This window comes from Puma concolor, chromosome A1 (genome assembly GCF_028749965.1).
Source record: "Puma concolor isolate L17-30 chromosome A1, mPumCon1.1.hap2, whole genome shotgun sequence".
Classification (NCBI taxonomy): Eukaryota; Metazoa; Chordata; class Mammalia; order Carnivora; family Felidae; genus Puma; species Puma concolor.
In genome coordinates, this window is record NC_141667.1 from 170,882,183 (window position 1) to 170,896,409 (window position 14,227).

At 36.4% G+C, this 14,227-nt stretch overlaps 1 protein-coding gene across 1 annotated transcript in view; it reads right to left on the reverse strand.

Moving 5' to 3' along the window:
* The window catches only part of TM9SF2 (transmembrane 9 superfamily member 2), a 66,375-nt gene that overhangs the window by 27,627 nt on the left and 24,521 nt on the right, over positions 1–14,227 (reverse strand). Inside the window, exons 4-7 of the mRNA XM_086708837.1 lie at positions 9,047–9,174; positions 3,365–3,494; positions 2,216–2,340; positions 824–935 (exon numbers count right to left, since the gene is read on the reverse strand). Of these exons, the coding sequence (XP_086564963.1) occupies positions 824–935; positions 2,216–2,340; positions 3,365–3,494; positions 9,047–9,174 (495 nt within the window). The remainder of the gene's footprint in view (positions 1–823; positions 936–2,215; positions 2,341–3,364; positions 3,495–9,046; positions 9,175–14,227) is intronic.

Here is a 14,227-nt window from a genome sequence, read left to right on the forward strand (position 1 = left end):
ACTGGTGATGGTCACTCAAATGACTGAGCCACTCAGGTGTCCTTCTTTTTTTTAAGACTTTTTTTTAAAGTTTATTTACTTATTTTGACAGAGACAGAGAGGGAGTGAGAAAGAGAGAGAGTGAGAGTGAGAGTGAGAGTGAGAGTGAGAGTGAGAGAGAGAGAGAGAGAACGTGCATGGGGAGGGGCAGAGAGGGAGAGAGACAGAATCCCAAGCAGGTTCTGCACTGTCAGCATGGAGCTCAATGTAGTGCTCAAACTCTTGCTGTGAGATCATGACCTGAGCCAAAACCAAGAATCACTTAACCGACTGAATCACTCAGGTGCCACTAAAGATTTTTTTAAGGTTTATTTATTTATTTTTTTTGGGGGGGGAGGCAGGGAATGAGTGGAGGGGCAGAGACAGAAGGGGAACGAGGATCCAAAGCTGACTCTGCTGACAGCAAAGAGCCCAACGCAGGGCTCGAATTCACAAACTGTGAGCTAGCTCATGACGGGAGCTGAAGTCGGATGCTTAACCACTGAGTCATCCAAATGCCCCAACCGACCTCTACGTCTATTTTCTTTTTCTACCTTTTGCTTTCTATGTATCTCTTATGACTTAACATTTAATCAGGTTCAATTCTCTAATCAACCATACTTCTCATTTAAATGGACACTTAGTTTTTAGTGTGATTATGTTGCCTGGTGCACTGACAAACTATTCCAAATCAGCTCATTAAAAGCTTATGTATTTGACAAGGTTAATCATTAATATTTTTAATTAGTTTACATAGTATGAATTTAGAATTTCTGAGTTACACTAGAGATAAAAACAAACTCACCTGGAAGCTAACAGAATAAGTATAGGCAATTTTGATCTCCCCAGAAGCCTTGTTACTTATATCCATGGGGGGTCCAGAGCAGTCCGGTTTATCTATATGGGTATGTTTGAAGCTGTGGGAGGAAACATTTTGGCAAGATGCTGATAAAGAACAGTTGAAAAAATGGGGTAAATGTTACAGATTTTTATGTATTTTACAATGCTAGTGATAGTCAAGGGTGAAATTATTCATGTCACATTTAATAGTACAAATATTTGTTTTATATAAATAATGGGCTTAGTTGTAAGTATATGTAAATTATTATTCAAAATTAGAAACAAACTTTTGAAAGCACTATACATGAAGAACATTAAATATCTTAAAACAATAAAAACAAACACTGAGGGAATTTAAATTAACTGCCATCCAATAATGGCATGCATTTCTTAACCAACAGTAGCATGGGAAAAAGACTAATTCAATGGGGGGGGTGGGGGTTGAGGGGAAGTCATGAAAAAAAAAATGGAATGCTCCATCAAAAAAGGGATCTCACAAATAACTGATAGGTACTTTCACACTAAAAATATTGACAACTTGAAGAGATGCTCTTTCACTGACTTGTCACATACTGGCATCTAACACTGCAAGGAGACTTTAGAAATGATGGCACTAATCAGCCCATTTAGGGGGCACCCAGTGGGCTCACTCATTAGAGCATGGAACTGTTGAGCTCAAGATCACGTTGGGTGTAGAGATTACTTTAAGAAATCGGCTCATTTGGGCATCTGATGAGAGGTCAAGCTGCAAATATTGGAGGCAGTGCTTTTCCACCAAAAGAGGGAATGCTGCGCCAACCACTCACGTTCTCCATTCCTGGCTGACACAGAAAAGCTGTCAAAACTTCCTGATTGAAAAACAGAACAAAAAGACACTTTGGCTTGACTACTTACCATAACAGGAAAAAAAATATATTTATATGGCTTCTCTGGACAACCCACAACTCAGTAACAAATCACACTAAAGGGAGTTTTAGTAAAATCAATACTGAGATGTCAGATTATATGCCAGAATACTGATTTTTCAAAAAGTTAACTGGGTCCCAAATATTTATTCTTTGGGAATAATTTCACTCACATTTATTTACTTATTTACTATTTTATTTTCATTTAATTTTTTAAAGTAAGCTTTATGCCCAAAATGTGGCTTGAATCTCATGACTGAGATAAGGAGTCACATGCTCCACTGACAGAGCCAGCCATGCACCCCTTTGTATTTTAATTAAAGTAATCTCTACACCCAATGTGGGGCTCAAATTCATGACCTCAAGATAAAGAGTCACATGCTCTTCTGACTGAGGACAGAGCTGGCCAGGCATCCCTCATTTATTCACTTTTTATCTATTTGTATAGTTACCTTTTTGGTTCAAGTTTGGCAGCCACTAATCTTGCTCCCATGGACCCAGTTTCAACAACATGATAATATATTTTGATGTCAACATGGTTGAAGATATAAAATGTATCTCTTTCATGGAATTCTGACTGTGGAACAAAACTTAAAGGTAGAAAACTGGCTGCACAAGAGTCAAAACAAAACTTTAACATGAGGCACAACAAGTAGGAAAATTTGAGCTAAGACAGAGTTTTAGTCCTTCCTTATAAAAACGTTTAAGTTTTAAGCTGAAACTCTCCAAAAGCCAAAATGAATTGGCAGAGTACAAATTATGCTTCTTTAATATTTTAATTCTTACATATAAATACCTGTTAAAAAGAACACATCTAATATTTTCTATCTTTCCACTTATGATAAAACTAACAAAATAAATTTTAGAATATTAAATGTTATGAGCATACCAAAACTTACACATTTCAAAATTGAAACTTATAACTTCAGACTAAACCCAAAACCTAAATAATTTAAGTGTGTGTAGTCAACTCTCCCAAAAGCATTAGCCAAACCAGTTTCATGATCAAGCTGATGCTAACTTCTACTACCAGGTCATACTAGGAGATTAAATCAGGTTGACCTGATTACACAAAATTTGATACACATCCCCAATAATTTTAATACTTTCTATAGTAACATCTTTATTATTGTTTTTAAATATAAAAGAATGGCTATAAAGGCATTTACTTTTTAAGAAAAGGTATAATACTAAACTCTTGCAATATATTATTTTATGGACTTGAATTTGTAATACAAATTTCATGGGCTTGTAATGAGGTCTTTTTGGCACTCCAGTAACCTTTTTTTTAATATATATAAGATTTATGCGTCTAACTTTTAATAGAGTCAGAACATACAAAGTCCTAGCCCTTAGCCTAGTGCTTAGCATGTAACAGACACTCAGTGAATGCTGAACTGAATCTGAATTATTTAGTGCTAGAGTTAAACTTATATATTGTTAATCTGGCTTAAGTCAAAGATCTAAGTAATTGTGCTTCAGACATGTGAATTGTACTCATACAATGAATGTAACCAATTTTGTGCAGGTAAAGACTGAATCCTTCTACCAAAAAAACATATTTTTAAAAAGTAGCATAGAGGTTTTTTTCACGAACTTACATTAATAACACAGGCATCTTTTGCATGGCCTTTATCTGTAATGTAACAGCCAATAGGAAATCCAGGATTACAGAACCTCTGACCATCTTCTACATCATAACACCATGTTACAGGCATATTATCCACAATCCTAAGCACAGAAATAAAAGTCAAGTTAGAAATCATCAAACATGACTAACAAATACTGCTCAAAACTGTGTTACAACTTCATAGAATTTAGATATCTATAAATGCCTTCAGATGTCAAAACTACAACAAAAGAATTTTGATAAAATGTAGTATTTCATAGGCAATAGCATTATGCCAATATTTGATATGCTGTAGTGAAGAAAAAGACTTTATAGCTTCATTGAAACTATAGATGTATACAGGAAAGAGAGTTTTATAAATTAATTTACTGCAGTTGCTAATTTAATATCACTATCTAGATCTGTTGAGTATAATTTACCTTTTGCAGAACACTCAAAAGCTCTAAATTAGGTGCAAAGCAATGTATCTAGTTCCTTGGGAACAATTTAATGGAATAGCATAGAAGCAAATGTCGTTTACTACTAGGTAATTCAATAAAAAGGGGAAGAACATAACTGCAAGATGGAAAAATATTCAACTTAAGGGCCAGTGAAAAAGTGAAAATTACAGTCTTAATCTATTAAGCTGTGTAAATCCAACTTATGTGTAAAAGAAATGCTGCTATAAAACCAGAGAAACAAAAATTTTAAGTGCTATAGTGACAAAGAACTTTTTTAAAAAGGGGATAAAAATAAAGAATAAAAGAATAAGATTCTGTAGCACTGTCTAAACTACATTAAAGTCCGAGCATGTGGTCCCCAAATGCCAAGAGCACACTACAGGATACAAATTAAAAAATATTACTAAAAATATACTAGCTATATTACAGTCATAAGATGACTCCAGGGCATGTTTTATTTGTTAATTAATGTATGCCTTAGGAAGTAAAATTATGATTCTATATGCACCCAAGGTGTACATTAATGACCTAATAAAACATGTCTCGTCACATTTAAATGCTATTTAATAGTACCCAATATACCAAATTTTAGAATCACCTTCACTATTAAGTTGCTTATTATTATAGCCAGCAGGCTAGCAGCTCCCATGAAAAGACTAAAATATTAGAAGTATAAAAGCACTGCTACATAAAATAAATAATTCAGATTTTTTTGGTAGCTTAAACAATCAGTTAATTGCTTTAATTTTTTAGATAGAGGATGAAATGCAATCAATGAATATATACAATATATTAATTATAATATCTTTATGCTTTCATCGCAGAGAAAGTACTACATAAAAATTACAGTGCTAGCTATAAAAAGAGAAATTAAGCAGCAATTTAGGCTTTTTTAAAGCAAGCATCCTAAGTTTATCATTTACATAATGCCTTGACACAATAACCTTTTCCTGGTAATAGGAAGCATTTAAAAAAAGAACAACAAACACTTGGAAATAAATGTAATAAAATTTAAAGAATATAATTTTCAATTACTGCCTTGCTAAGTTAGGGAGTAGTACTTATTTAAATTTATAACAGCAAAAATACTAAAAATCTTATTTTTAATCTTCACAGTGAAAAAGAAGGATTCAAAAGGATAAAGGTTGGCCCCAATTTTTTTTTTTTTTTTTTTTTTTTTACCATCTAGGACTTCTTTGCATTATTTTCCTTTACCCTCCATGGGCTCCATATAAAACACTTCTATTAATGAAGCCTCATCCACTAATAATTTTTCCCCAATAAATTAAATTCCCAGAGTTTCCAATCAGAACAGAATAACCCATGTTATCACAATATATTCAGAAAATTGTAGTGAAAAGCAAAGAAGCTTGGCATTTAAGTTATTCTATATAGTTTTAACATGGGTACATTTACACTATCTGTTAGGATTTTGAATTTTTAAAAACATTCTCCCACTGCTAGCTTGCTGAGATCCAGGATTAGAACTCACTAGACTAAAATACCTTCAAAGACCCCTCTCTGTCCAATAAGCTAGAAAACGTAAGTACTGTGATACCTAGTTATATAATTATACTTTTATAAATAAAATGTCACAAACACCTGGAAATTTGGGCAAGAAGTATAAGCACAAACCATGCAGAGTATAGCTGAAGGGAATTCGGTGCCTGGCGCTATCAAAACACTAGTCTCAAGAATCAAGAAGTAGCTCAGGACAGAATAAGGCAAGAAAATCCTCAAATTGTGTTCCAACATCCCAAATTATGAATTAAAAGTATTTGTCAATTTAGATAAGGAAATTAACTATTCTTAATTAACTGTTCTCTAAATGGGTTGGTTTATTAGCTAATATTCGGTTATTGTAATCGTTTAAAAGGTAGTAAGGTTAAAAACGTCATGGGGGAAAAAACTACAGTTCATTCATGCAATGTAATACTACACAATTATGAAAAGAATAAGGTAGATACAGGTCTACAGATGTGCTTTTACATGACAAACGCCCAGATTTTCTGAAAAGAAATGCGCAAGTTTGCAGAATAATATGTACAATACTTCAGTTGCACTATTTTAAACAGGTACACTCCTGTTATATGCCTGCATATGCACAGAATATCTGGGAACACATGAGAAATAATACTGCTACCTCTGGGGAACAGGATTAAAGAAGTTGAGGGTGGTAGAAGATGTTTACTTTTTACTTGATATTTTCCTACGCTGCTTGTGTTTTTTCACAGATATATATTGTTTCATAATTTAGAAAATGATTATGCTCTCCCCAAATGTCTCAGTGCAAAGGTTAAGAAGTGGTGCTACATTCACAATAAAATTCCATAACATAACACTATACTTTTAAAGGTCTTTCAGATTTCTAAAGGTTCATGCTATTTTATCTCTATCAACTCTGGTATCTATGCTGAAAATCAAGTTACACAGTAAAAACTTTCTGAAGTAAGTCAAAGACAGAAATACACTCAACTTAGGGTTCAACTAAATTATCAATGTGAACCAACATTTTCCAAATGTGTAATGTACTGATTTAAAGACTAAAGCCCAGGGGCACCTGAGTGGCTCAGTGAGTTAAGCGTCGGACTTCATTCAGCGCAGGTCAAGATCTCATGGGTTATGGGTCGGGCCCTGTGTAGGGCTCTGTGCTGACAGTTCAGAGCCTGGAGCCTGCTTCAGATTCTGTGGGTGTCTCTCTCTCCACCCCTCCCTAGCTCTCTCGCTCTCTCTCTCTCTCTCTCTCTCTCTCTCTAGCAAAAATAAATAAACATTAAAAAACATTTAAAGACTAAAGCCCAGGGGCGCCTAGATGCCTCAGTCGGTTAAGTGTCCGACTTTGGCTCAGATCATGATCTCGCGGTTTGTGGATTTGAGCCCTGCATCAGGCTCTGTGCTGACAGCTCAGAGCCTGGAGCCTGATTCAGAGTCTGTGTCTCCTTCTCTCTCAGCCCCTCCCCCACTCTCACTCTGTCTCTCTCTGTCTCTCTCTCAAAAATAAACATAAAAAAAAAAAATAATAAAGACTTAAGTCCATTGTCCACAATTACCAGACGATATATTTGTGATACAGCTTAGAGTTTGGCTAATAGTTTCAGACCTGAAATCATAAACTCTTCTGATACAACAATAAAATGATTAATCACCAGCAACTTTCAAGTTAAAATTTTTAGGCATAATATAGCATAAGTTTGCAACTGATATACCTATCACAAATTACTGAATCAATTTCATTATCAAATGCTAACTTCATAAACTATTTTAAATTGTTTATTCTTTTTATTATGCATTTTGGCATCAAAGAGTACCTATGTTAATTCCATCATAAATTAGTTAAAAATATTTCTAAGCTACTGAAGAAGAGGTGCTTCTATCATCTTTAAGGAGCAAGCTTCTTGACAGTATTCCAAGAACACAGGGTAGAAGAAATAACTAAAAATCACCTATAGGCCTGAAGTCATTCTTTATTCTGTCAACAAGTGAGTAGCTATTAATAGCTAAACGGATAGGGGCGCCTGGGTGGCGCAGTCGGTTAAGCGTCCGACTTCAGCCAGGTCACGATCTCACGGTCCATGAGTTCGAGCCCCGCGTCGGGCTCTGGGCTGATGGCTCAGAGCCTGGAGACTGTTTCCGATTCTGTGTCGCCCTCTCTCTCTGCCCCTCCCCCGTTCATGCTCTGTCTCTCTCTGTCCCAAAAATAAATAAACGTTGAAAAAAAAATTAAAAAAAAAAATAGCTAAATGGATAGAGTAGCTATTACTCCAAACGTTTACACCTCCTAGAGTAAACGGAGGTGAATGAGGCTAACATGAAACTCTAAAAACTGAGCCTTAGATATCATTTTGAAGGCTGTTAACAATTTGAAGCAAACTGAAAATACCAAGGAAAATTTCAATTACTTATGAATAAGCAAATGTACCCAACTTACACTGATTCAGCAATTACATAGTATTCTCACAGTACCAAAGAAATGAGGAGATTTCAAGTTCTTGTTTGCACTGAGGCTCACAAGAGGAAGAAGCTGACACAAGTGTAATGGGCAAGTGTCCTTCCTTATTCCAACGGTGTCCTGCTATGAGAAACTTGTTTCCATCTGGTTTAGCAGACTGAAACAGATTCTATCAAGGTCTGGACAATCAGAATGAATTCCCCTAATTACAGACAGACTAGTTCACGGATGGGCAAGTGACCCAAGGTTGCCCCTCTCTAGGACTTTTAGGGGGCAAGATAGAATGACAGGCTCCAACCACAGTATTTGAGCCACAGGGTCTGGGCATGTCAAACTGAGATCAATGGTTCCTAACCTCCCTTGCACTGGGCAAGTGAGCATGACATACTGATAGGATAAACATTCAAGAGGAAGTACATTTGTATGGAAACCAATTTGACAATAAATTTCATATATAAAAAAAAAAAAAAAAGAGGAAGTACATGAAGACAGTCTTCTTGTTCACTATCTCCAGTACCTTATACTTTTTAGAAGAGGCAAAACATATGTAAATTAGAACCCCACACAGAGTAAGGTATTTGTCAGCAAAATTATCTTGAAGAATAATGATCATACTTCAAAAGTTGGATTTTCAGACCCTTTTAAAAATATTCTACATTTGAATTATGTATAAAGAGTCAAAACTACCTTATTTTTTTGAGTTAACTACTTTAGAAGCAAAAATAAAATAGGTTTAAATGCTTTTTGATTGTAACACTAACTGGTAAAGACCTAGTTAATGTAACATCACAGTGTATAAAATAAAAAACAGGTTACTCAAAATGTAACTGTTTTATTTGAAGCAGATGCTATGTATCAAACATTAAATGACGTTCAAGTTTGTTTTCCCATGGTCTTTTTTAAGGCCTCCAAGTATAAAATAACAGTATTTTTCTAGATGACTGATCCAGGTTCTTTCCCCAAAGCATGAATATGTTCTTATTAAATACACGTGAAAAAAAGAAGTACTCTAGGTACCAGGTCTAGGAACCAAAAGAAGTACCAGATATTACAGTAATCTAAGCAGTTAAAAATGACACTTTAAGCTGTCAACCTTAGTAATCCTTGGCACCTAAAAGTCAGACTTCATGCTATTACTATCAACAAAAAAATCAACGGATTTGCTACATTTTATAGAGTTAATGAAGTAATTTATACAGTCAACGAAACAGAGGTTTCATCTAGAAAAGGAAAATACCAACAGTCCAAAATCTCCATGTCTTACCAGTGATGTTGATAATTCAGTAGCATGCTTTTTTTCAAGAATTCTAATTTTTGTTTGTCTTCAGCTTTCTCTGTATGGTATGTTTTTGTACAGACAAGCTTGCAGGTCTCCTCCTTATTAAATGTAAACTGTATTAAAATAAAGTGAAAAGCAAATTAAAAAATATCTAGGTCCTTCACACCTATGCCATAAGCAGAGTAAAAATACTGGTCTTGTCAAATTACTTCAGTGCATTAATATTGATAATATTGTAAAATTTCTCATACTTCAATTACATTTAAATTTTAATCTATTTCTCTAAAAATCTAAATCAATTTTCCTTTTGATAAGTAACAGTTTTTATTTTTATTTTCGATAATTTGAATCCACTCACCTTTTAAATGTAAATGAACCTTAAAAGGGGAAAAAAAAACACATGTAGCACAAAATGGAAATCAGTTCTTCTATAGTAATGGCCTCTGATGTTTTGAAATTATGGAGTTGAAGGCTTTCTAGTAATAAGCAGACAAGTTTTTATGCCCATATATTCATTTGATGGATGTTTGTTAAGTGCCCCCTACGAGCCAGGTAATAGAGATTCAGCAGTAAGTAACAGACTGTGATGACACAAGAAAAAGTCAAATTTGGATGTCTAAAACTCAGGGTAAATGTGCTTCTCTTTTTACACACATTTGAAAAGACTGTCAATTTTCATGATCTTATTTAAATAAAATTGAAACAAATAAGGTTTAAACAAAAATTAATAATTTAAAAGTTAAAACACTAAGGAGTCCTCCAATTTTGGAGCCTAGGACTTATTTCATGTGTAAAAATAATGGTATTCATAACATACCGCATAATGTAAGTTTACTTTATCAAGATCCACTTATGTCTTCATTTTAAAAACGTATTTCTGGGGCGCCTGGGTGGCTCGATCGGTTAAGCCTCTGACTTGGGCTCAGGTCATGATCTCATGGCTCGTGGGTTCGAGCCCCATGTCAGGCTCTGTGCTGACAGCTCAGAGCCTGGAGCCTTTCAGATTCTGTGTCTCTCTTTCTCTCTGCCCCTCCCCCGCTTGCACTGTCTCTTTCTCTCAAAAATAATAAACATTAAAAAATTTAAAAAAAAAGTATTCCCTAGTTTTCTAAAGGCTGTAATTTATTAAACTATATATAGTCTGCAATTGTATACCATTCAATAAACTCAAACTTTATTACATGGAGTTAAAAAAAACAAAAAAACAAAAAGACCTTGCATATGTTTCACTTTTAAGCAGTTCAATCCTTTGCACATGATTAAAACACCTAAACCAGTTTTTGTGCATGAGCTGGCAGAGGAGAGCTTCAAGCGCAGCCCACTGCTGCCACCTGTCAGCTAAGAATTAAGTTTGTCTACATTGCCACTTCTGTAAATGTAGCAATGTTTGTGCAATTATCTAATATTCTTAACCTTATACACACCTTGTAAGTTCCTTTTTAAAGGGAGGAAAATGAAAAAAAGAAGTATACATACTAAGGAATTAGAGGGTAAGTGTCAAATTTACATTCAGCATAGACACTGCTAGTTATACTAAAAGTGGCAAATCTTACGCCTCAATCCAGTGCTTACTGGGTTTAGGCAAGTCAACTGTGTTCAACTGTGAAGGAAAATAGTAAAACTAGAGAGGATGCTTAATCATCATAATAAGCATTTATTAACTCATGTAATCCTCCCACCTTTGAGGTAGTCTCTTTTGCTGAATCCTTCTCATCTTCCTCACCTAGTAACACCAAGTGCCCCAAGGCTCAATCCTTGGAATCCTCCTCTTCATTATCTATACCCACACCCCCTTGGGGATCTCATGAGTTCCTGATACACTGATTTTTACACCAATGATGATTTTCAAATGTATATATCTAGGCTGAACCCCTCCTCCAATGCCAGACACATATATTGAAGTGTTTACATCTCTATTTAGATGCCTAATTTCCCATTCCCCCCAAACCTGCTCTTCCCAGACTGTCCCACTCTAGAAAACAGGAAATCCACACCCCACATGCCATCCCTTAGCAAATTCTGTTGTACTGACCCCACCTTCAAAATGTAGCCAGCTTTTGAGATTCTGACAACACACCACCTACTCCTATACTCCATGGTCTGAGCTATTATCGGGTCATACATATCTCTACGATTGTGTCAGCCTCCTAACCAGTCTCCTGGCTTCTCTCCTTGCTCTCCCATGGTCCTCCTCAACACAGCAGCCCTAGTGATCCTGTTAAAATTTAAGCCTACTCAATATCCTTCAGTGTTAACCATCTTGCTCAGATATACAAGCCAAAGTCTTTACAGTGGCCTAGGAGTTCCTATGTGATATGGTCCCATTGTTTCTCTGCCCTCATTCCCTGCTATTCTCTATCTTGCTCACTCGCTCAAGTCACACCAACTATTTCTGTACCTTCAGCCCACCAGGCAAGCTCACATCTTAGAACGGGTGCATGTGCTGCTATCTTCACAGAGAACATTCCCCCAGATATTCACATGGTTCACTCCTTTACTTGCCTCAGGTCTTTTGCTCGAATGTTACCTTCTCACTCAGCAAGACTTCTGCTGGCCCATTTAAAATTGCCAATTCTTCATTCACCTTCCCTGACTTATTTTTGATAGTTTTTCCATCAGCAATGGACACAGTATGTACTTTAGTAATTCATTTTGTTTCCTTCTCCTCATCAGAATATAAGGTCCATGAGGACAGAGATTTTTGTCTCCGATCACTGCTGCATGCCATACCTACCACCGTGCCTGGCACGAACATACTAACTGAGCAAATGAATATGGATGACTGGTTAGATCTGGGATGAGTCTATGACCCTGAGAATGTGGCTCCAGCTTCACATAACACACACAATCTTGTTTTCCTGACCTCAACAGCAGTCGTAGATAAAAGACAGCAAAGCAGATTTGAGGTTTTGTTTTGTTGCTGGTTGTTACCATTGTTTTTACTGCAGATCTAAAATAAGGCAAAATAAGAGGTGCCTGGGTGGCTCAGGTGGTTAAGCATTGGAGTTTGGCTCAGCTCATGATCTCACAGTTTGTGAGTTTGAGCCCCATGCCAGGCTCTGTGCTGACAGCTCTCAGAACCTGGAGCCTGCTTCAGATTCTCGGTCTCCCTCTGTCTCTGCTCCTCCCCGACTCGTTCTCTCTCTCTCTCTCTCTCTCAAAAATAAACGTTAAAAAATAAGGCAAAATTCTATGAAAATAAAGGACAAAGAATACTGAATCAATACTGAAAAATATGAGTCATTGCATTTATGGCTGACTTGAATGAAAATCTAATCTTTTTTTTTTTTTTTAATTTTTTTTTTAACGTTTATTTTTGAGACAGAGACAGAGCATGAACAGGGGAGGGGCAGAGAGAGAGGGAGACACAGAATGGAAGCAGGCTCCAGGCTCCGAGCCATCAGCCCAGAGCCCGACGTGGGGCTCGAACTCACGGACCGCGAGATCGTGACCTGAGCCGAAGTCGGACGCTCAACCAACTGAGCCACCCAGGCGCCCCGAAAATCTAATCTCTTATCCCCATGTTTCTGTTTACCTATGCCTTAGTCTTAAGAAATGCCTACTCTGTCTCTTTAAGCTTGGGGGACTTAAAGATTTTGTTTTAGCACAAATCTTGATCCTAAAAACTCCTAGGAAACTCATACAAAATGTGAGATGCACGTCTCTCCATTTTAAAGCACTCCTGTTCTATTTTACCTCAACTCCTGGTTCAAAATTAAAGTGCAAAGTACTAGGCCTAGAAGAAGGGTCCTTTGCATAAGCAACGCTGTCTTTTCCTGTAAATAAATATATCCTGGAGAGAACCTACCATGGACAGAATTTGCCCTTAAATTCTTCCCCAAAGGGACAAACTTCTTTCGGGGTTTGAATATTTTGCTGGCCTTTCCTCTGTTTATCTGCAACCTGCTATGAGCTGTTTACTGCAAGAAACTCCTGCTGTCCCTCAAGTTCACTGACGATGTTATTGATGCTCTTTCCTTCCATTATTTCTCAAGGCAAAGGCATAACTAAACAGAATGATGGGGCTGAGGCACCACAGGAATATCTTAAGTTGATTGTATAATTTAATAAATATGCCTGAAAATCACCCTCTACTATAAAAACAGTACAATAACTTCCAAAGTAATCTTTCAAAATATCACATCAGGGAGTGATACACAATTAAGATGATACACAATTAATATGCTTGCCCGGCACAGTAATACCCATGTCCATATACTTTGAACTCCTTCCTTCCCAGTGGCCTCATCCCATATGCCTTCAAATCTGTCTTTGAAAAAATTTTAAACTACGGGCATCTTTAGGGTTGAAATTTTAAAATTATAATTATTTTAAGAGGACTTATGGTTGAAAACTGTAAGATCTTATACTTATGTGGACTAAACTTGCACAATTATGCGTCTTTTCCCCAGTGTAGTGTAGTGTTAGAGGGGATTAGGTGGGTAGTGGGACAACTCTAGGTTTGGGGATTTGCTGGACAGATGCTCAGTGCAATGAAGTGCCAAAGAAAATAGATGGCAGTGCTTAGTGAGAAGCAGAGAAGGCAGCTAACCATAGGGTCTAAGTCGTAGAAGACAAGGATGAGACACTGAGAGAGGAATTAGCCTGGGGAATAAAACCTGGAGTCAAGTTACAGAAATTAAAATGAATACAGAGAGATGTCCAAAGTAGAGACTTAAAGGAAAAATTCACAGTGCAGAATAATATGTTAAATCATAAACAAGTCAAGTCTAATTTTATTTATATATGGTTGTAAGTACATGGGAAATTTCAGGAAAGATTAATAAGAAACTGTGGTGTCCTGGGGCACCTGGGTGGCTCAGTCGGTTGAGCATCCGACTTCGGCTCAGGTCATGATCTCACGGTTCGTGAGTTCGAGCCCCGCGTCGGGCTCTGTGCTGACAGCTCTGAGCCTGGAGCCTGCTTCAGATTCTGTGTCTTCCTCTCTCTCTGCCCCTTCCCCACTCATGCTCTGTCTCTGTCTCTCAAAAATGAATAAACGTTAAAAAAACAATTTTTTTTAATTAAAAAAAAAAAAAGAAACTGATGTAAAACTGGGGGTAGGGGGAGAAAGACTTACTTTTCATTTCATATTATTCTGCATCATTTAAGTTTTTATATGGTGATACATCGTTATGATAAACTAGTTTAATTTTTCTAAAAGAG